The 21409-nt window shown below is 43.7% G+C and overlaps 1 protein-coding gene across 2 annotated transcripts in view; it reads left to right on the top strand.

Annotated features, from left to right (window-relative positions):
• Window positions 1–21409, top strand: part of LOC137304048 (PH and SEC7 domain-containing protein 1-like) — a 97778-nt gene that overhangs the window by 8993 nt on the left and 67376 nt on the right. For both annotated transcript variants that reach the window (XM_067972468.1, XM_067972469.1), the window contains exons 2-4: window positions 5202–5313; window positions 9016–9523; window positions 15140–15661. In XM_067972468.1, the coding sequence (XP_067828569.1) occupies window positions 5202–5313; window positions 9016–9523; window positions 15140–15661 (1142 nt within the window). The remainder of the gene's footprint in view (window positions 1–5201; window positions 5314–9015; window positions 9524–15139; window positions 15662–21409) is intronic.

Below are 21409 nucleotides of genomic sequence, written 5' to 3'. Positions count from 1 at the left end.
ATTTGTTCTGACTGTGTTAGTATAGCTGGCCCAGTTCTTTCTGACTCTCCTGATCCTCAGCTCCCTGGCCTGCCTTGTAAATACACTCTGCTGGTCCATGAAGTGTTTGTTCCTGTTCTTGACACCACCATCCCTCTCCCCCGCACCCCCCCCCCCCCCCCCCACCCAGTACTTTTAAGTAAGAGGTTTCTTTTTACTAAATGCAACGCAGCGGAACGTATTGTCCACTGCCTCCAATCTCCTGTAGGCTGGTGGATTAGGCCGAGTCGGAAAGATGGAGACAGTCTTCTGTACGGAGGGGGAGACTGGGTCTTCTATTTTCCGCCTGGGCTTGCAGGAGGGCAGTGGCAGCAGATGGTAAATAAACACAGGAGAGCAAGGCACAGAGGCTGGCTCGACTTCACAGTCTGAAAACCCAGTGCACAAGTACATGGGACCTGCAGGGATGGCCTGACTATTAGATTGGCACTGATCCAGCTTGTTAGCGGTAATTGGGGCCTGCAGAGACAAGTGTGGCTATTGACTGGCACTTGCCCAACTCATTTATTGGGTTGTTATTGAGACCATTAAAGACTGTGCTGAATATGCAGCGGTGAATTACAGTTTGTTTTATATGTATATGGAATAATAGAGTGCATTTGGGATCAACAGGAGTAGTTCTCACCAATCCAAAGGATAGAGATGGGGTACGTTAGTGGGAATGGCAGAGATGAATCTCTCGCTGTAGATTATTGCTGGATCTGCTTTTGTTCGCTGCTCGATGCCCAATGCAGGAGAAAGTTGTTGGAATATCCAGCTGGCACACTGGGTGGTTGGTGGGCATCATTGATGGTGACAGATCATAATCAACCGTGATAATTGGTCTGGGAACAATCCCGAGACAATGATCAGCAACTGAAGACATTGGCCGCTGAGAATGTGTGACCCAGTTAGAAGTGGTGTATTTCTGTCTCTGCCCAACAGCGACTTTGCTCAATTCCCCTGAGAAGATTTGTTTCTTGGAGTTCATGCCTCCCTCATTGCAGGGCTATGGGGAAAGAGCGGGGTGGGGGGGAGTGTGGGAGTAAATGGATCACTCTTTCAAAGAGCCGGCACAGGCACGATGGGCCGACTGGCCTCCATCTGTGCTGTGGGATTCTATGATTTAAAATATGACAGTCCTAGAAAGTGTACTAAACCAGGACACAGGGCCAAGGAGACAAAATAAATAAAGAATATGCATTTATATAGCGCCTTTCACGACCTCAGGATGTTCCAAATGCTTCACAGCCAAAGAAGTACTTTTGAAGTGTTGTCACTGTTGTAATGTAGGAAAACACAGCAACCAATCAGATAAATAACTAGCTAATCTGTTTTAATGTTGTTTGAGGGATAAATATTGACCAGGAGATTGGGAGAACTTGTTTGCTCTTCATCAAATAGTGCTATGGGGTCCTTTATATCCACCTGAGAGAGCAGATGGGGGTCTCAATTTAAAGCGTCATCCATAGGACCGGCACCTCTGATAGTGCAGCACTCCCTCAGTACAGTACTGCACTGCGATAAGTCGGCTAGATCAAGTGCTTAAGTCTCTGGAGTGGGACTTGAACCCATGAATTGGCTACCGGTATCTGTTCTTTTGTCCCTCCCAGGAGGTGGGGGGGGGGGGGGGGGGAATGGATGGTTGGTGCATAGGGATAAAAACAAACAGAGGATCAGGGCGAACATGTCTACAGGCCTGTTGGTCCTTTCTCGTAAACACAAATGTAAATCTGTCTTTGTTTCTCTGAGGGGGTGACTTTAATTTCTGACGATAGTTATACACCTTTCCCAATTATCCTTTCAATTGACTTCATTGGAAATGACAGTCGGACAGGGTGTATAACGGCCGGCCCACATTCCGAGAATAAATTAACAAAAAAAAAAGTCCAAATTGAAATCCCTCTGTCATTAAGAGTTGTTTCTACTGCTGCCAGGTGTCGCAAAAAGGACCGGAAAAATCAAAGTTCACTCATGTCTTTTACCAGAACTGAGAGGTTATAACTATCAGGAAAGACTGAACAGACTGGGGCTCTTTTCTCTAGAAAAAAGAAGGCTGAGGGGTGACCTGATAGAGGTCTTTAAAATTATGAAAGGTTTCGATAGGGTTGACGTAGAGAGAATGTTTCCGCTTGTGAGCGAGACCAGAACTAGGGGTCATAAATATAAGGTAGTCACCAATAAATCCCATAAGGAATTCAGGGAAAAATTTCTTTACCCGGAGAGTGGTTAGAATGTGGAACTCACTACCACAAGGAGTAGTTGAGGAGAATAGCAGACATGCATTTAAGGAGAATCTAGATAAACACATGAGGGAGAAAGGAATAGAAGGATATGCTGATAGGGTTTGATGAAGTAGGGAGGGAGGAGGCTCGTGTGGAGCATAAACACTGGCATGAATCTGTTTCTGGATAGAATGGCTGTACATTCTATTTTATGTGATATACCCTCTCTGTGCGGGGGTAACGCTCTCCATTTATTTCCCTGTGACTCTAGATATGTGTACGTCCATCTCAAACAGGATTCCACCTAAACTTGTCAAAATCATCACAAGGGAAACAGAAATAACTGAAGTAAACAAATGAAAGAAGGAAATGCATTTAAATGGGGTTTTGTCATGTCTCCCAGAAACATCCCAAAGTGCTTGACATAAAATGAATTGCCGTTGTTATGTACGGCTGTTAATAGTCTCGTAAATAGATCCAAGAGGATTTCATTATCCCCTCAGAGGAGAGCCTTGTTAATTAGACTTACTATTTGAAAGGGCCAGCTGCAAGAGACATGATGGAATGTTATATACCGTGCTTTTAGGATATGATTGAAACAAATGAATGGCTGTGAAGGAATACATAGGAACAATATATACAATTCATAAGAGCACAAACGAGCAGATATGTTGAATTCAGTTTCATTATCCGTCATGATGGGATTGTGCATTCAAAGGGTGGGGGGGGGGAATTTCACATGTGCAAACAGGGTTTCCGCCAAACTTCTGTAGAAGTTACGGCAGCAGAATGGGAGATGCTCCCAGGAAATTCCCCCCATGATCTCTGCGTTACCAATGCGAGTCCCTTCACCACAGATCTGCGTTGTTCTAACACTATAATGTGCGTCCATTCCGACTAGTGTCGGAGGTTCCCCAGCCCTTGGGTCTCACGAGGACGGTAGCAAGTCTAACTTGCCAGACTTGCTAAGATTGGCTATTGGGAAGAGCCAGAAAGAAAGAACTTGCATTTATATAGTGCTTTTCACGACCTCAGGACGCCCCAAGGCGCTTTACAGCCGATGACGTACATTTTTGAAGTGTAGTCACTGTTGTAATGTAGGAAATGTGGCAGCCAATTTGCACACAGCAAGCTCCCACAAACAGCAACGTGATAATGAACAGATAATCTGTTTTAGCGATGTTGGTTGAGGGATAAATATTGGCCAGGACACCAGGAAGAACTGAAGGGTTTTCATTGTTTTCAGTTCTTGCAAACAGCAAACTTTAGCTGCTTCACACAAAATGTGTAACAAGATATCTGCAACCTAATTTAGCGTGAACCAATCATGCACAGGAGCCTTTGACATATTTGATGACACAACACTTATCCCTAAAATTTATGGAGTTTGCAAACACTGCTCAGTATTGTGCCTGTGTTTTGAAAACATTCATCAACCAAGCTTTCTTTAAACTGTTTTGCAAGTTTAAGCAAGTTTAATTGGCTGGTTTGGACACTGACAGTGTACCTGTCAGTACTCATGTGCAATGCAAGAGGGGTCTGATAATGTACCTTTACTCCTATTGCATGCCTCGCAAAAAACATCTCAAAACACTTCACATACAATGAATGACATCATATAGGCAAGCATAGTAATCATTTTGTGCACAGTAAAATCCCACAAACAGCAACGAGATAAATAACCACTTCATCTTTTTTTGGCAGTGTTTATTGAGGGAGGAATGTTGATGATTGCATCAAACTCCTCGCTCTTCTTCAAATCCTGCCATAGGATCTTTAACATCCACCTAAACAGGTGGACGAGATATCACTATAATATCTGATACAAAAGCTGGCACCTCCGACAGTGCTGCACTCCCTCAGTACTGCGCTGCAGTGCCTGCCTAGTTTATGTGCTCAATTCCTAAAGTAGGACGTGAACTCTCAAACTTGTGACCAAGTTGGTCAGAGTGCTACCAGCTGTTTTTTGGTGCATTGCCTGAGGTGCCGGGTGATAGACAGGCACTGAGCAAGAGGGAAAAATCTAAGGCAAGTGATGAGCTATCCATGCCTGCTCATTCACATGGTCTGCTCAGCTCAGAATGTCATTCAGGGACCTCCACCTTGGCCACAAGTGATTTGTGATATGGGAGACTGGGGGAGGAGAGACAATAACTGAAAAAACAGAGATTGTTACTGCTTGAAAAACAGAACAATGTAGTGAGCAATTGAATGATTCTATTTGGACCCTACATCGTGTTGCATTTATAACTTGAAGTTCAACTCCCTCCATGGCCTCGCCCCTCCCTACCTCTGTAACCTCCTCCAGCCCTAAAACCCTCAGCGATCTCTGCGCTCCTCCAATTCTGGCCTCTTGCGTATCCCCGACTTCCTTTGCCCCACCATTGGCGGCCGTGCCTTCAGCCGTCTAGGCCCTAAACTTTGGAATTTCCTCCCTAAACCTCGGCCTCTCCACTTCTCTCTCCTCCTTAAAACCTACCTCTATGACCAAGCTTTTGGTCACCTGTTCTACTATCACCTTATGTGGTTCGGTGTCAAATTCTGTTTGAAAACGCTCCTGTGAAGCGCCTTGGGACGTTTTACTGCATTGAAGGCACTATATAAATGCAAGTTGTTAGTGTTGAATATGAATATAAATATAGGCAAGTTGAAATTCACTTCCAAACACTCTGAATATTTCACTGTTGGTTTGTGTTTGCAATTCTGTAGGGCATTAATTTTGAAGCATTGTACAACGGACTAGACAGAAATTAGAAACCTGAAATTAGAGCATACTTGTACTAATGTGGTTTCATGAAAGACGTTGATTTCCATAACTGCCCCTCGGTCCCAGACTCTCCCCGGAGAATTTTTAAGAACCTCCTTGTGCAAAATCTGCAATCAGCTGTCGCTTCGCAGATAGCGTGTTGAATCTTTCTGAATGATGAACACATGGGGCTCTATCATTTTATCTTTAAGGCTGACTCTTGCATGCAGCTTGGGGAACAATCTGAGCGTGCTCAGCGGATTGCAAAAGCCAGACGGGAATTCTTTTACGGAATAGCGGAGCCACAGATCCCAGAAGATAAAGGTAAACGTCAAAACCCATTTTAGGACATATTGGAAAGGTGCAACTAGCTATAAAGAGTCATATTGAAGTAATATAGGCATCAGGTGTAGATCCATATTAAAGCACTAAATTGCTTTATTTGCTGTAGCACGTGTAATATTTTTTCTCCGAATCTTCACACTCCTCCATGGAGAATAGTGTGAAGCTGTGGAAGAATTCATAGGCCACTCTCATATTTCACCTAGTGTCCTGCTAGCCTAGAAACTTTGTGCATGAGGTCAAGTTTTAGTTCAAGTTTACCAGTGAAAGCTAAACTTTACACTGAGCACAAGTAGGAAGTACCTGGAAACGGCCCGAATCACAACGCATGAACAGGCAGAGGGTGCTTTGTTTTAAAATCAAAGGCCAGGCAGAAAATCTAACATTAGGACAATATAAAGAAAAATCATTTGCAGGAGTAAGAACATTGCTGAATGAACTTTGACAGTGGCTTTCCAAAAAATGATGACAGTTTTTATTAAAATACTACCTAATAAAGCAAAGGTCACAAACTACGAGCACTCCTTCAATGGCTGTAACCATCTGTATCCCAGCTGATTGGGTGATTAGTCCAATAGAGCAGGAGGGTTTTATGGGCTTCCACAACCCTGCAATCATCGGATGTGAGTATCACTGCTGGACGTCAACTCAGTATTCAGAGCCGGAGCTCCAGTCTCCACTTGCCTGGTAGCGGGGCTCGAACCCTGTACCACCTCACTCTGAGGTGGAAATGCTAACCAAAGGCTCACTCCAGCATGTGTACTGATATAGTACAAGAGTATAGATTCACAAGGATGATGCCAGGGATGGACAACTATAGCTATGAGGAGAGATGGGAATCTGGGACTATTTCCACTAGAGCAGAGAAGACTAAGGGAAGATTTAATAAAAGTTTTTAAAATTATGAAGGGTTTTGAAAGAGTAGAGAGATTATTTCCTCTGGAGACTGTAACTAGGGGTTATCAATTCAAGATTATCACTGATAGAATGAGAAGAGAGATTAGGAGGAATTTCTTTTTGCAGTGGGTTATTAGACCCGAGGGAATGGTTGAGATAGAGACCATTGCATCTTTTAAGGGAATATTGGCTAAATATTTGAAGCAGATAAAGATACAGGGCTTGGGGAGAGAGTGGTGCAGTGGGATTAGTTTTGGATTGCTATAGCAAAGAATCAGCCCAGACATGATGGAAACAAATGGCCTCCTTCTGTGCTGTAAGCTTTTATGGTTCTATGAGCATTCATATTTGTTCCTTTAACTTCAGTGTCAGTGAGATTTTTGTCTGTAATTTAGAGACATTCCCTTAGCAGTCAGAATCAGACAATATTGTAATTAAGGAATCAGCTCGAAGCAGACTGCTCCAGCCAGGACTGCAAGATGAAGTTTGTAAGTAGAGGAGAAAGTGCTGAATACTGCAGTGTATAAAGTTGTTTAATCTTAAAGTTATTCCTTTATGTTCAGTCATGGATTACAAAGAAACCATGGAATATGTTTAAAATAAATGAAAGATAAGGGTTAATCAGACTGACTTGAAGTGTGTTCATGTAATATTCCCAATGATTTTTCTTTATATCAAAGTAATGTTAGCTCTTAGCGTTTGTTAAGTAGGGAAGTCTGATTCTTATATTGTAATATCTTAAAATAGTTAGAAGTAATCAGCAATTCTAACCATTGGCTTAATGAGAAAAGTTAATAGGAGAAAGGACAGGCAGAAAATCTAACATTACGACAATATAAAGACAAATCATCTGCAGTATTAAGAACATTGCTGAATGAACTTTGTCAATGGCTTTCCAAAAATGATGAAAATTTTTACTGACATACTACTTGATAAACCAAAGGTATTAAATTCTGAGAAGCAGAAAAATGCAATGAAGTGTTTATCTATCATCTTATCACATTGGTCTGAAACTTCTCAAAGTGCTTCATGTTACAAGGAATTACCTTGATGTTAGGTGATTGTTGTTATGTAGCTAAAAGAGGCAGCCATTTTTTGTGTACATCAAGGTCCCACAAACAGAAATGGGGTACGTGATTAATTAATCTGTGCTTTGGTGGGTGTTGGTTGAGGGAGAAATGTTGGCCAAAACTGGGAGAACTTCCTGCTCTTTCAGTTATGCCATGGTATCTTTAGGGTGCACCTGAACCACCAGAACAGGCAGATGGAGTGGTGATTTAATGTCCCATCTGAAGGATATCACCTCTCACATAAAGGTGGATGCCAGGTTCCCCTCTGTACCAGAAGATTGGGTTCAAACCCCACACCAGGAGTTGGGTTCACAATCTAGCTGACACTCTAGTATAGTACTCTTGCCTCCATTCTAAGGATGAGATTTTAAACAAAGCACTCCCTGCCCGTTCAAGCATTGTGATTCAGGCTAACTCCAGATACTTCTTACTTGTGCTCAATGTAAAGTTTATCTTTCACTGGCAAACTGGAACCAAAGCTTGGACCTCATGCACAAAGTTTCTAGGATAGCAGGACACTAGGTGAACTATGAACCCTTTTAACATTGGGTTATAGTACAAGATACCACAGACATTCCTAATCTTTCCAACAATGCTAAACTCAGTGTCGGGCCGTTAGCTCTGGCTAAAACTATTAATTCATATTTATTAAGAAGTAAGATTAAATAGAAGCCAAAATGTAGATTTAGATAGATTACATTACTTCACTTAACTTTACTCCATCCATTGAAAAACAAGAAGATTGGAACCCTGGCAGTTCTCTTCTAGAATTTGGATCATGTATCTGTGATGTCAAGTTAGTAATGAGGAACTAATCCCATGGATTTCTTTCTTGCTGCTGTCACTCGGACATGCAACAGCCAAGTGAATTGAAGGCACTCAGGCTGCCACAGATGTACCTAGTTTGACAGCTTGCTCACACCTTAGATTAAGAGTCAGTCACTCACCAAAGGAAGTTTCTTTCAAGAACCCCAGATAAGCAGGTTAAACAAGTTGTTAATCATTACTTCTTTCCCTTGGCGAGACAGCCATTACAGACAATGTCTCTTTCTCAGAGTAACCAAATCCCAATCAGAAGTTCAGGGAGTCCTCCCGGTGTCATGGCCAATAATTCTTCGTCAACTAATATCACCAAAACCAGCATGAATTGGCCATTTGTTAATGGGGCATTACTGATGAAGATTGGCTGTGGCATTTGTTGGTTCACTTTGACCGATAACCTGGAGGATTCTCTTTCCAAAGATGATTTGTATTTTTGCTACTGACCAAAGTCCCTCAACAAGGCAATGCAAAGGGTCAAAGTATGAGAAAGGACTCTGATTGCATCTTTCATTCAGCTCGATGCTGAGAGTAAGATTGATCCCTTAAATTCATTCACGGTCTCTTTTTAATCTGACCATTCTAAATCTTTGAAATTTTACAGCTCAGTTCTTTATCTAAGCCATTACAGTACCAGTTACTGCCACCTAGGGTTTAACATGGGTTAAATGCAGAGCGAAGTTCCTTCTGTGACACATAGCTGATTTCCTTTTTTAAGAATTTATACAAACATGCTCTCCGGTTGGTACGGTGTGTGTAACTGTGCAAACACTGAGCTGTTCAATGTTACACACACTGTATAAAATGGGATTAGCTTAGGGTTTGTACAGCCACTCATGTTCTTCACATCTCCTCCACCTAGTTTGAAGATTACTGACAATCTTTTGTCTGCTTGCAGCTGATTCTGAAATCCAGCAGCCATCGGCAAATCCACACATTACCGTAACGAGTGAAATACCACAGGACAAGCAAAGGGGACAATCTACCGATGGATCCTTTGAGGTACAACCACGGGGTAACAATCATGGCTCCATGGAGGTGGTTAATGATTTGAAAGGCACGTCTTTGCCAAATGGGACTTCAGCGGCCAACAAACCAGGAGACGCAACCAGACCGATCAAGTACTCTGAGACTGACCTGGACGCTGTGCCCGTCAGACGCTACCAGGAAACCGACTTGGATGAAGTCATGGCGGAATACAACATGGCCAGTCCAGACACGAGCGACATTATTCACCGACCGAGTTTAATGGGTGAACGTGATGCTGCTCAGATGGGCCATTGTGCTCCTCCAGGAGGGTCCATGCCAGACAGGACCACTGGGAATCAGGAGGAGTGTAGAGAAGAGCAATCTAAAACTGCAGAGGACGAAGTGTTCTACGGGCCACCTTCCCCTGCTGATGAAAGGTAATCAGTTCCTAACGAGCTAGTGTCCGTACTTGTACCACTTTATAAAAATCAAACTGCTGCAAAGAACTCTTAACTAACCTTAAAATCCTCCTTGTTGAGAGAACTGGATGGCATAGTCAGTTAGCATGACGAACTTGCATCTTTGGAATCTGGATTTTAATCCAGCTAGATTGATGGACCATGCATTGCAAGAGTTAGATACAGGGTAAAGCTCCATGTACTGTGCCCCAACGATGTGTCTTAGCTCTAATCTTTGAGGATCAGTGTGACATTTCAGTTACCCACACAAACAGTCCTTACAGTCTCGGAGTAATTCTGCGAATTTGTGTTGAATTATGAGCAGGCCAGTACTGCAGACTGACTGTGGTTGAAATGGCTGATGCTTGTTTCATTTAGGACCCTTACAGATGTCGGGGAGAGCTGTTACAGAAATGGTCCTGTCAGCTGTTTTTTTTATTTTGAGCATAAAGCAGCTAAACAGCACCGTGGGGCAATGTTAATATCTGAAATTTATGGTTACTACCAATAATAAAAGATCAAGAGCAGCTAACCTAATGGCTCCCTGCTGTCACTGAGCTGCCCAATAGCCCATTGCAACCTGCCAGCCCTATTGTGGGTTAGTGAGTAGCCATATAATATAACACATGCAGATAATCAGTAGCAGTGTGATCCCCACAAGTTAACACATATGTTGCTTGCATTATATACAGAAGAACACAGGTTGTGTGATTATACTGAATGGCTAACTTTTCTAGGGCAACAACAAAGGTTAAGTACAGTTCCGCATAATGATAGCTGGCACCCAGTGTTCACCTACTTCCGGGTCATTGACCAGTAGGATTGTTAAACAGTGAATCTGCAACAGCAGCAGCTTGCACTGATACAACACATTTAACCAAGGGAAACCACTCAAAGACCTTCACAAGGGGGGAATCGGACAGGGTGCAGGAGGTTAATGTGTCAGAAGAGGTGACTGCAGGTTTGGTTGAAGAGACAGGTTTTGAGGAGACTTCTGAAGGAAGGATGAGATGTAGTAGGGAGAGATTTAGGAAGAGAATTCCAGAGTGCGGGGACATGAAGGGCTGAAGGGTCAGCCACCCTTGGAGGTAGGAAAATGGCATTCCTTATCTCCAGAGGCAGCGTTGTTATATATAAAGGGCATGAAAGGCTCATTAACAGGCTATTGGTGTAGGACGAAATACCTCAGTAACAGACTGTTTCATTAACGTGTTACTAGTGTAGCATTTAAATAACCCTTCGTTATAGTGGCATCTTAATTTCTGGGTGTCTTGTCAGGGCACTGACCTGTCACAGGTATGTATGTTCAAACAACCCACCAACTGGTTAGAGATATGTGATTCAGTAACTCACTGAAAGGTGGCAGTTCTCTGTTTCAATAGCCTGTTAACAAGGTCCAGGTTGTCGCATCTGTTAACAAGTTGCAACAATCGCCAAACAGGAGGGTTCCCTCCCAGTCGGGGAACACTTCAGCAGTCATGGACATTCATCCACCGACCTTCGGGTAAGCGTACTCCAAGGCGGCCTTCGAGACACACGACAACGCAAAATCGTCGAGCAGAAATTGATAGCCAAGTTCCGCACCCATGAGGACGGCCTCAACCGGGATCTTGGGTTCATGTCACGCTACACGTTACCCCACCAGCGAACAAATGTTATCTGTTTTTAATATAATGGGTCAGTTGCTGTCTTTTCTATGTTTCTACCTCTCTATCTCTTTTTTTTTTGTTTGTTGTTTTTTTTTTGGTGATTTGTATATTCTGTGAGACCTGGCAGGTAACACCTGTCTGTCTGCACACTGATTGCCTTGGCAACGGGCAGTTGAAAAAACTGTCTGTACTCACCAAGCATTGTTCTGTGAATTATAAATGCGATTTCATTTCGAGGATTTCATTTTCACATCGTTCACCTGACGAAGGAGGAAGCCTCCGAAAGCTTGTGAATTTAAAATAAAATTGCTGGACTATAACTTGGTGTTGTAAAATTGTTTACAATTGTCAACCCCAGTCCATCACCGGCATCTCCACATCTTAACAAGTTGTGGATAAGTTCCACTGAATCATTTCTGGTCTTAGTGCAGCAGTTCATAGAATCATAGAATGGCTACAGCACAGAAGGAGGACATTCGGCCCATTGAGCCAGTGCTGGCTCTTTGTAAGAGCAATCCAATCAGTCCCATTCCCCCGCTCTTTCCCCGTAGCCCTGCAATTTTTTTCCCTTCAAGTATTTATCCAGTTCCTTTTTGAAAGCCATGATTGAATTTGTTTCCACCACCCTTTCAGGCAGCGCATTCCAGATCATAACTACTCTCTGCGTAAAAAAGGTTTTCCACATGTCACATTTTTTTTGCCAATCACCGTAAATCTGTGTCCTCTGGTTCTCGATCCTTCTGCCAATGGGAACAGTTTCTCTTTATTTACTTTATCTAAACCCTTCATGATTTTGAACACTTCTATCAAATCTCCTCTCAACCTTCTCTGCTCTAAGGAGAATAACCCCAGCTTCTCCAGTTTATCCAGAAAGTCCCTCATCCCTGGAATCATTCTAGTAAATCTTTTCTGCACCCTCTCTGAGGCCTTCACATCCTTCCTAAAGTGCAGTGCCCAGAATTGGACACAATACTCCAGTTGTGGCTGAACCAGTGTTTTATAAAGGTTCATCAAAACTTCCTTGTTTTTAAGAACATAAGAAATAGGAGCAGGAGTAGGCCATATGGCCCCTCGAGCCTGCTCCGCCATTCAATAAGATCATGGCTGATCTTCGACCTCAACTCCACTTTCCTGCCCGATCCCCATGTCCCCTGATTCCCTTAGAGTCCAAAAATCTATCGATCTCAGTCTTGAATATACTGAACGACTGAGCATCCACAGCCCTCTGGGGTAGAGAATTCCAAATATTCCTGACCCTCTGAGTGAATAAATTCCTCCTCATCTCAGTCCTAAATGTCCGACCCCTTATCCTGAGACTATGTCCCCTAGTTCGAGACATTCCAGCCAGGGGAAACATCCTCTCAGCTGTTAATTGTATGATTTATATCAATTAGTGTTAATTGTATTCAGGTGGTGGGTATAAATTGGGGATCCTGTTTATAGGCGAGCTTAGCTTGGGTGTGGTGTCTGTGTAAGGGGAATCTCTGTGAATGAAGGATGGAAGGAACTAAATACCAGGCTCTAGGGTTCGATCCTTCACCACATGGCTATCCAATTTATCATCGGCATCTACCATGTCAAGCCCTCTTAGATTCAATGAGATCATCTCACGTTCTTCTAAACTCCAGAGAGTATAGGCCCAATCTACTCAATCTTTCCTCATAGGACAACCCTCTCATCCCAGGAATAATTTTGTACTCCATGCCTCTATTTATAAAGCCCAGTATCCTGTATGCTTTTTTTAACCGCTTTCTCAACCTGCCCTGCCACCTTCAATGATCTGTGCACATATACCTCCAGGTCTTTCTGTTCCTGCACCTCCTTTAGAATTGTACCGTTTAGTTTATATTGTCTCTCCTCATTCTTCCTGCCAAAATGTATCACTTCGCACTTCTCTGCATTAAATTTCATCTGCCATGTGTCCGCCCATTCCACCAGCCTGTCTATATCCTCTTGAAGACTATTACTATCCTCCTCACTGTTCGCTACACTGCCAAGTTTTGTGTCATCTGCAAATGTGGAAATTGTGACCAAGTCCAAGTCATTAACATATATCAAGAAAAGCAGTGGTCCCAGCACTGACCCCTGGGGAACACCACTGTACTCCTTCCTCGAGTCCGAAAAACAACTGTTCACCACTACTCTCTGTTTCCTGTCACTCAGCCAATTCTGTATTCATGCTATCACTGCCCCTTTTATTCCATGCGCTTCAATTTTGCTGACAAGCCTATTGTGTGGCACTTCATCAAATGCTTTTTGAAAGTCCATATATTCAACATCAACCGTGTTGCCCTCATCAACCCTCTTTGTTACCTCATCAAAAAACTCAATCAAGTTAGTTAAACACGATTTGCCTTTAACAAATCCGTGCTGGCTTTCCTTAATTAATCCGTACATGTCCAAGTGACTATTAATTTTGTCCCGGATTATCGTTCCTAAAAGATTCCCCACCACCGAGGTTAAACTGATTGGCCTGTAGTTGCTGGGTTTATCCTTACACCCTTTTTTGAACAAGGGTGTAACACTTGCAATTCTCCAGTCCTCTGGCACCACCCCCATATTTAAAGATGTGTGGAAGATTATGGCCAGCACCTCTGTAATTTCCACCCTTACTTCCCTCAGGATGCATCCCATCTGGACTGGGTGACTTATCTACTTTAAGTACAGCCAGCCTTTCTAGTACCTCCTCTTTATCAATTTTTAGCTCATCCAGTATCTCAACTACCTCCTCTTTGACTGTGACTTTGGCAGCATCTTCTTCCTTGGTAAAGACAGATGCAAAGTATTCATTTAGTACCTCAGCCATCCCCTCTGCCTCCATTTGTAGATCTCCTTTTTGGTCCCTACTCGGCCCCACCCCTCCTCTTACTACCCGTTTACTATTTATATGCCTGTAGAAGACTTTTGGATTCCCTTTTATGTTAGCCGTCAGTCTATTCTCATACTCTCTCTTTGCCCCTCTTATTTTCTTTTTCATTTCTCCTCTGTGCTTTCTATATTCAACCTGGTTCTCATTTGTATTATCAACCTGACATCTGTCATATGCCTCCTTTTTCTGCTCATCTTACTCTCTCTCTTTCGTCATCCAGGGAGCTCTGGCTTTGGTTGCCTTACCTTTCTCCCGCATGGGAGAAAGAAATAGAAGGTTATGCTGGTAGGGTGAGATTAAGAGTGGTGGAGCATAAGCTCCAGCATGGAGCAGTTGGGCCGAATGGCCTGATCCTGTGCTGTGCAGTCCATGTAATTCCATCTACCTGCTTTGTCAAGCCCTCACACTGACTCAGCACTCCCTCTGCTGGCCTTCATTTGCATTACATGTACTTAACATAGTGCCCAACCCTACAGCACATTGATGCAGGCAAGATGGGCTAAAGTTTCTGTGACTGGATAGGACAATGTTACTGCTACTTACGTAACACCATGGGCAACAAGTACAGTGACTGTATTTTTAAAAATGAAAATAATTTTTGTGTGGAAATGCTCCACCATCGCAAGCCTTTTCCATTCTATCTTTGCTGTTGCATTTAACGGGAAATGTTGAAGATTAATGACATGTGAGGAGTTCAAAATTACCAGGGGTTTTGGTAGAGTAAATAAGGAGAAACTGTTTCCACTGGCAGGAAGGTCGGTAACCAGAGGACACAGATTTAAGGTAATAGGCAAAAGAGCCCGAGGGGAGATGAGGAGAATGTTTTTTTACGCAGCAAGTTGTTGTGATCTGGAATGCGCTGCCTGAAAGGGCGGTGGAAGCAGATTCAATAGTAACTTTCAAAAGGGAATTGGATAAATACTTGAAAAGGAAAAAAAATGCAGGACTATAGGGAAAGAGCAGGGGAGTGTGGCTAATTGGATAGCTCTTTCAAAAAGCTGGCACAGGGACGATGGGCCGAATAGCCTACTTCTGTGCTGTATGACCCTATGATTCTATGTCTTTGTCCTTCCGCAGGTCACCAGAGATGGAGATCAAAAATCTGATTCCCTCAGTTGCCTCAATTTGTATTACCCGGAGCCTATCTGAGGACGGCACTGACACATTCAGCAAGCAATTTGAATATATCCTGGAGTCTCATCGTGCCAAAGGCACCTCTTATACCAGCCTAGACTCTGTGGAAATCCTGTCATCCCCCAAAAGGGGCCATGGGAATTATTTCACCTTTGACTTTCCAACCCTGACCTCGGAAATCCAGGAACAAATCAAGGAGAATGCCCGACTGATTGAAGAGAAGTTTTTGACACGGACTAACGCTGATGTTGAGTCATGCGTGAGCTCCACCACGGACTCTGATTGGCCAAGTAGCCCCAGGCTCAAGGCGATGAGAGTGGACAAGAAGCTAAGCGTCAGTCCGATGGTGGCCTACAGTAAATCGGAGAACATACTCACCAGGTGCCAGCTGTACACAGAGGACAACTTACTCAAGAGGACCCTTGAGATCGAAGACGATGAACCAAAGTCAGATTACTCTTCCAGGTAGGTCACAAACCTTTTAAATTAGGCCCAGCGTTGGTTTTTGAGTGCACACTGTAGACCGGAGTAAATATCCTACTGCTGCAGTATCGCGAGCAGAAGTGCAGCACACATCCCACTCTTAGCATTCACGATGTCACATTAAGTAGAGTTCTGTACAAATCACTTGCTCCAACCAGCAGTTTTAATGTATAAAGCACATTAACCGAGGGTGACTGAGAGACATTTACGACAGCAACGCAGTAAAGACACACGTCGCCCATAACATTGGATTTTTGGTGAGCCGGGTATCTGACACGTGGCAAACCATTACTGTTCAGTGGTTATGTTACTGGACTAGTAATCCAGGGAACATGAGGTCAAATCCCACCATAGCAAATTGAGAATTTGAATTTAGTTTAAAAAAATCTGGAAATAAAAGAAAAATTGTTGTCAGTAAAAGTGACCATGCAGCTGTTGATTGTCGTAAAAACATAACTGATTCTCTGATGTCCTTTAGGGAGGGAAACCTGCCATCCATACCCGATCTAGGCCGGTATGTGACTCCAACAAGGTTGACTCTTAACAGCCCTCTGAAGTGGCCTAGCCAGTCACTCAGTTGTATCAAAACGCTACAAACATTGTGGGACGCCTTCCCCACACGGACTGCAGTGGTTCAAGAAGAAGGCCCACCGCCACCTTCTCAAGGGTAGCCAGGGCTGGGCAATAAATGCCGGCCTTGCCAGCGACGCCCACATCCCAATAATGAATTAAAAAGAAATATTAAGACTATCACCACCTTTAAGGGTCTCCCAATCAACCTACTGAGAATCTCCATGTGTAAAATTTCTGCTTGCTTGATGCAGGGCGCACACCCTCTCTCCATAGGGGCACCCCCCCCCAAATTTCCTAAGAACAGATAGTTAGCAGAGATAACAGTTAGGGACTGCCAAGTGTGCGGACTTTAATCAGCTAAAACCGCTCAGAGCACTGGTGAACTTCCTGCTACTTGTGCAGACAGGACCACCTCACCCGTTGGGGTCACTGAGGTTATCTGGGGCCAGCTGGGAGTAATCCCACGCCTTTCTGACAGCTTTAACCCTCCAGATCCCATTACTGGGTCAATCATTAAGAGCACCGTGCCTGGATTGCTGAGTCTACCACCGAGAACGGACATTGTCAGGAGCGTCATCTCAGAGACTCTTCAACAGCCAACTATCCCCTCTCACCCACCCTGGAGGATAGTTACCAAGAACGGTGTATCTTAACACTGTTGCCGTTCAGTGAACGGACCTTTATCAACAACACAACCCGCCCCTTTTAAAAGATTCCATCTTCATCAAAGAATGTTTCACAGGTCTTTTTCTCATGGGTTAACAAGCGTGACCATGTATTTGCACATGATGTCACCTTATCCCTTAGCTCTTCTGCTTCCTGAAATAAAACTGGTTTTATTAACAGTTTTTCACAAAGTCCCTCTATAATGGATCACTGTTTGATAACATTAATGTAAGCCAGTCCGAATTAAATGCCATCAAAGGGTTGAGCAACATCTATCTGAGTTTGTGAGATAACCGCTAATGTCATTATGGGTGTAATCTGGATAAATTAGAATATTTGTATTCAGTTTAGTGATGCTCTGTGTAATCCTGTACACTCCCCATATTTATTGTCCTAATTAACTTGTACCTGTGTATATTTGTTCACTTCAATTTATTGTGCCGATTAATATCCACTTGTGTTGCCAGAATGCACATTTCACTAGGTTTACAGTGCAGTTTCCAGTAGTGTAGTAGTTACAGTAACTAGTAACAGACTAGCAACCCACAGGTTGTGAGTTCAAATCCCACTAAGGCAAGTTGTGAAATTTAATTTAATAAATCTGGCATTTTTTTTTAAAACTCATTCTCGGGATGTGGGTGTTGCTGGCAAGGCTGTCACTTATTGCCCGTCCCTGGTTGCCCTGCCAAGGTGGTGATACGACTGAGGGGGGCAGTTAAGTGTCAACCACCTTGGTGTGGGACTGGAGTCACATGTAGGCCCAGACCGGGTAAGGACGGCGGGTTTCCTTCCCTAAAGGGCATCAGGGAACCAGTTGGGTTTTTTACGACAATCCGACAGTTTCATGGTCACTTTTACTTTATTTCCAGATATTTTTCAAAACTGAATTCAGATTCTCAAACTGCCATGGTGGGATTAGAACTCACGTTCTCTGGATTAGTAGTCCAGACCCCTGTATTACACGTCCAGTAACACAAACACTAGGCTCTCGCACCCTCAAATTTGCGCATCAAATGAGTCAGAAAAACAGTCATTAGAAACCCAAATGGTTAGCCCAATTTTCCACCCCTCCCTGGTCTGGCCTAGTTGTGATTCCAGTCCCATTCTACAGACCTGATTTTAACCGACGAGAAAGGGGCAGGTTCGAGTCAGACGTCAATGGGGCATAAATCGGGCGTCCGACCCAAACCCGCTCCCTTCTCACCGGGCGGGTTCGTTTAAAAATTGGGACTTGTGTGTCTGGCTCCTAATGTGGAGATGCCGGTGATGGACTGGGGTGGACAAATGTAAGGAGTCTTACAACACCAGGTTATAGTCCAACAGCTTTATTTAAAATCACTAGCTTTCGGAAGCTTCCTCCTTCGTCAGGTGAGTGTGGGATTCCATGAAAGGTACCGCATATATAGTCAGAGAACAATGCCTGGTGATTACAGATACTGATGGCCTCTGAAGTAACCTTGCAAGCCACACATTTGTAAGACAAGAAGGAGGCCCATAACCTTCTCAGGATAATTAAGGATGGACCAGCATCGGAGCAACACGAGAACAAATAAAAAGAACACAATCACTTTCTGTGTAACGTGGTGTGGGATTTCTGTCAATGATTTACTGTTTGCAGGTTAAAGCCGTGTGACATTCCATTGGAGCAAGAAAGTGCAGGGAGTAGGAAAGTGGTAAATTTGCCCTCTGAGTCACGGGTCTCAGCCTCGCTGCCATTAGGAGGCGCAGTGAGTAAGAACTGGCAGAACACAGTCATTGGCCTGGCATCAGTTTGTCTGTCACCCATTGTGCCGGGTGTGGGGAGCAGGGGTGGGGGATAATGAAAGTATCCAGCCTTGAACAGCAAAACAGAAAGGTCAGCACTGGGCTGACTTACACACACCAAACCAGTCTCCTCGATTTTTAATGGACCAGTTTTCTGGAGCCAATATGACCCACGGCAGGAGATCGAAAAGAGACGATCATTATGATAGACAAAATCATCCTTCCCACTCAGTTTGTTGAGTAATGATAATGCTTATCACCGTCGTGCAATGGTGGATTTTTAAAATTATCCTGCGTCCCAAACTCTGGTTGAAGGTGCTCGTGGCTTTCAGAAAAAAACACTTTCCTCACACATGCAAATATGTTAGTCCTGGTTCAAGCACTGAACCTGAATGGGAAATACTGCCTGTACAGCACTGCACGGGTAGTGTTGCATGTGCAAGCACAGGGAAACCTTGAACGTATGTTTGTGTGGACTGTTTCGTACAGCAGCAATGCTAGAGAGACAATGGTCCCCCATCTTTGGAATGGGATTCTGAAAGCTGGGATCTCATTAATGAAATGAAACAATCAATAGATTGTGGTTTCAGACATTCAGTGATTGGGCAGCTGGGAAACCTCACTTGGCATTTCACTGTGAATGTTTTCTTGATAGGCAAATGCAAATAGATTATTCACACTCGTCTCTGGGTCTGAAGGTGTTGGATTCAAGCCCCACTCCCAGTGCAGTATCGAGAGGGAGCTGTATTGTCATGGGTGCCGTCCATTAGATGAGATGTCAAGCCGAGGTTCAGGTGGTTGGTTAACATTGGAAAAACCCATGGCGGACTAGAGCAGGGAGTTCTCCCGGTGTCTTGGCCAACATTGCTCCCCCCACCAACACCACCAGAAGTAGATGAAACTGATCACGTGGGATCACACTGTGCGCAAGATGGTGGCTGAGTTTGCCTACATGAGACAGTCATTGCACTTCAAAGTAATGCATTGTGTTTGAAGCACTTTGTAATCTTTCGGAGAGTAATTATAAAGTGCTATGTAAATACAAGTCTTTCTTTCTTGGTTTATAACTGTGTATTATTTTGAAATGGCCAAGGGCAATTTAGTCCCAAAGGGTTAACCAATTGTTTTGCAACTCTGAATTACAACTAAGACAGGCCTATAGAAAGGGACAATGCCTCATTGAACAGACCAAATCTGTGTGAAGAAGGTCCCCAGTGTAAAGTGGAGGCAGCAATGGCAGAGTGCCAAAGAAGAGGAGGCTGCTTCACTTTACTTCCTGGAGATATCGTTTACAAATAACTAACAACAAATGAACGTGTGGTCCAATTTAAAATGAGGTTCGATGGCATGCAGTCCCAATGTTGTGGCTGTAGATCTTCAGGCTGCCCCTTCAGTAAGATGTACAGATCCACAACAGCCCCTTGCAGATATGTGTCCAATGGTGATGTCTTGCTTGGAGCCATGTCGGTCCTTGATTTGAACTGCACACAAAACCCTTCTGTTTGTTCGGAGTTTTCCTATGCTTCCCTCAAGCTCGCGTTATAATGCAGAAGGAAGCAGCAGAGGAACGTGACTTGAACAGGTTGTTCGCAGTGACACAGGAGGAGCAACTGGGATGAGAGTTACTGAGGTAGGGCATGAGGTTGCATGTTTGACTTGCTTTATCTGTGTGCGACAGCTGATGCATGTTAAATGGGGGCAGCGTGTGATGTGATGAACAGAGAGGTTTTGTTTGTGTATACCGGGGCAGTGATATAGTTTCACCGACACTGGTATGCTGGTTGCCACCGATGCCAAAGAACAGAAATGTTTACGTTGTGTACTTCCAGCCATGGAATGTGTGGGGGAGTCGGTAGTCAAGAAAGGCCATCCTAGCCCCAGAACAGAAGGCTGTTGGGCTTCCATTGATTTCCGTGTGAGGAGGAATCACTACCTGTGTGTGAGCTGTGTCTGTTGGTACTTCCACCTATAGATAAAGTAGTTCTCTTTGTTCTGGTTTTGAGGAAAGATTATTCAATGAAAATAGATGAGATGTGCTAAGAAAATGCTTCGAATGTACTGAATGCTTTGGGACATTGGGTAAACTTGCTACCTGTTCTTCATTGTCCCTTCCTCCCAAAGCTGTACAGTCAAAACATCTATTACAGTTGGCCATTGTTGGTGAGCTTTCGAATTGAGCCTGAAATTTGGAACTCCCTGAAGTTGACTAGTTTGATGGGGATTGAGATGTAAGTGAAACTGTTTAGAAATCAGAAGTGATACTGATCTTGCATTGTTCGTGTTGGAAGTTTAATGATTTCGACCTGAGTTCAGGTTCAATGGGCTGGGGGCAGATAGACAAAGTGGGACGGGTTGTCTCCACCAGTGCCTTCTGAAAGGACACTCAGATTTTCAAAGCTATCTTCTGAATCTTTAACATCTGCCTGGACAGTTTAAGGGAATCCTCACCCTGAGGATCCGCACAACACCACTGCGGTCAAACCCTTTTACAGTGAAATTTGGTTTCGCTGCATCAGAAGTTGAGTACAATTTACTGGCAGTTTCTTGAAATGGAGCCCGCTGCGAGCACAGTCGCAGTAAATAGACCAGCTTGGAACAGTTTCATCCTCAATACTGATTCAAAGCTCTGATCCAATCTCAGAGAGAGAGAGAGAGAGAGAGAGAGAGAGAAATTAGAGTGATGGGGATGGCAAGAGTGAAACTATTCAGCTGATATAGATTTACACG

This window comes from Heptranchias perlo, chromosome 36, assembly GCF_035084215.1.
Source record: "Heptranchias perlo isolate sHepPer1 chromosome 36, sHepPer1.hap1, whole genome shotgun sequence".
NCBI classification, from domain to species: Eukaryota; Metazoa; Chordata; class Chondrichthyes; order Hexanchiformes; family Hexanchidae; genus Heptranchias; species Heptranchias perlo.
The sequence above is the reverse complement of the archived record's forward strand: the minus strand, read 5'-3'. Positions and strand labels throughout refer to the sequence as shown.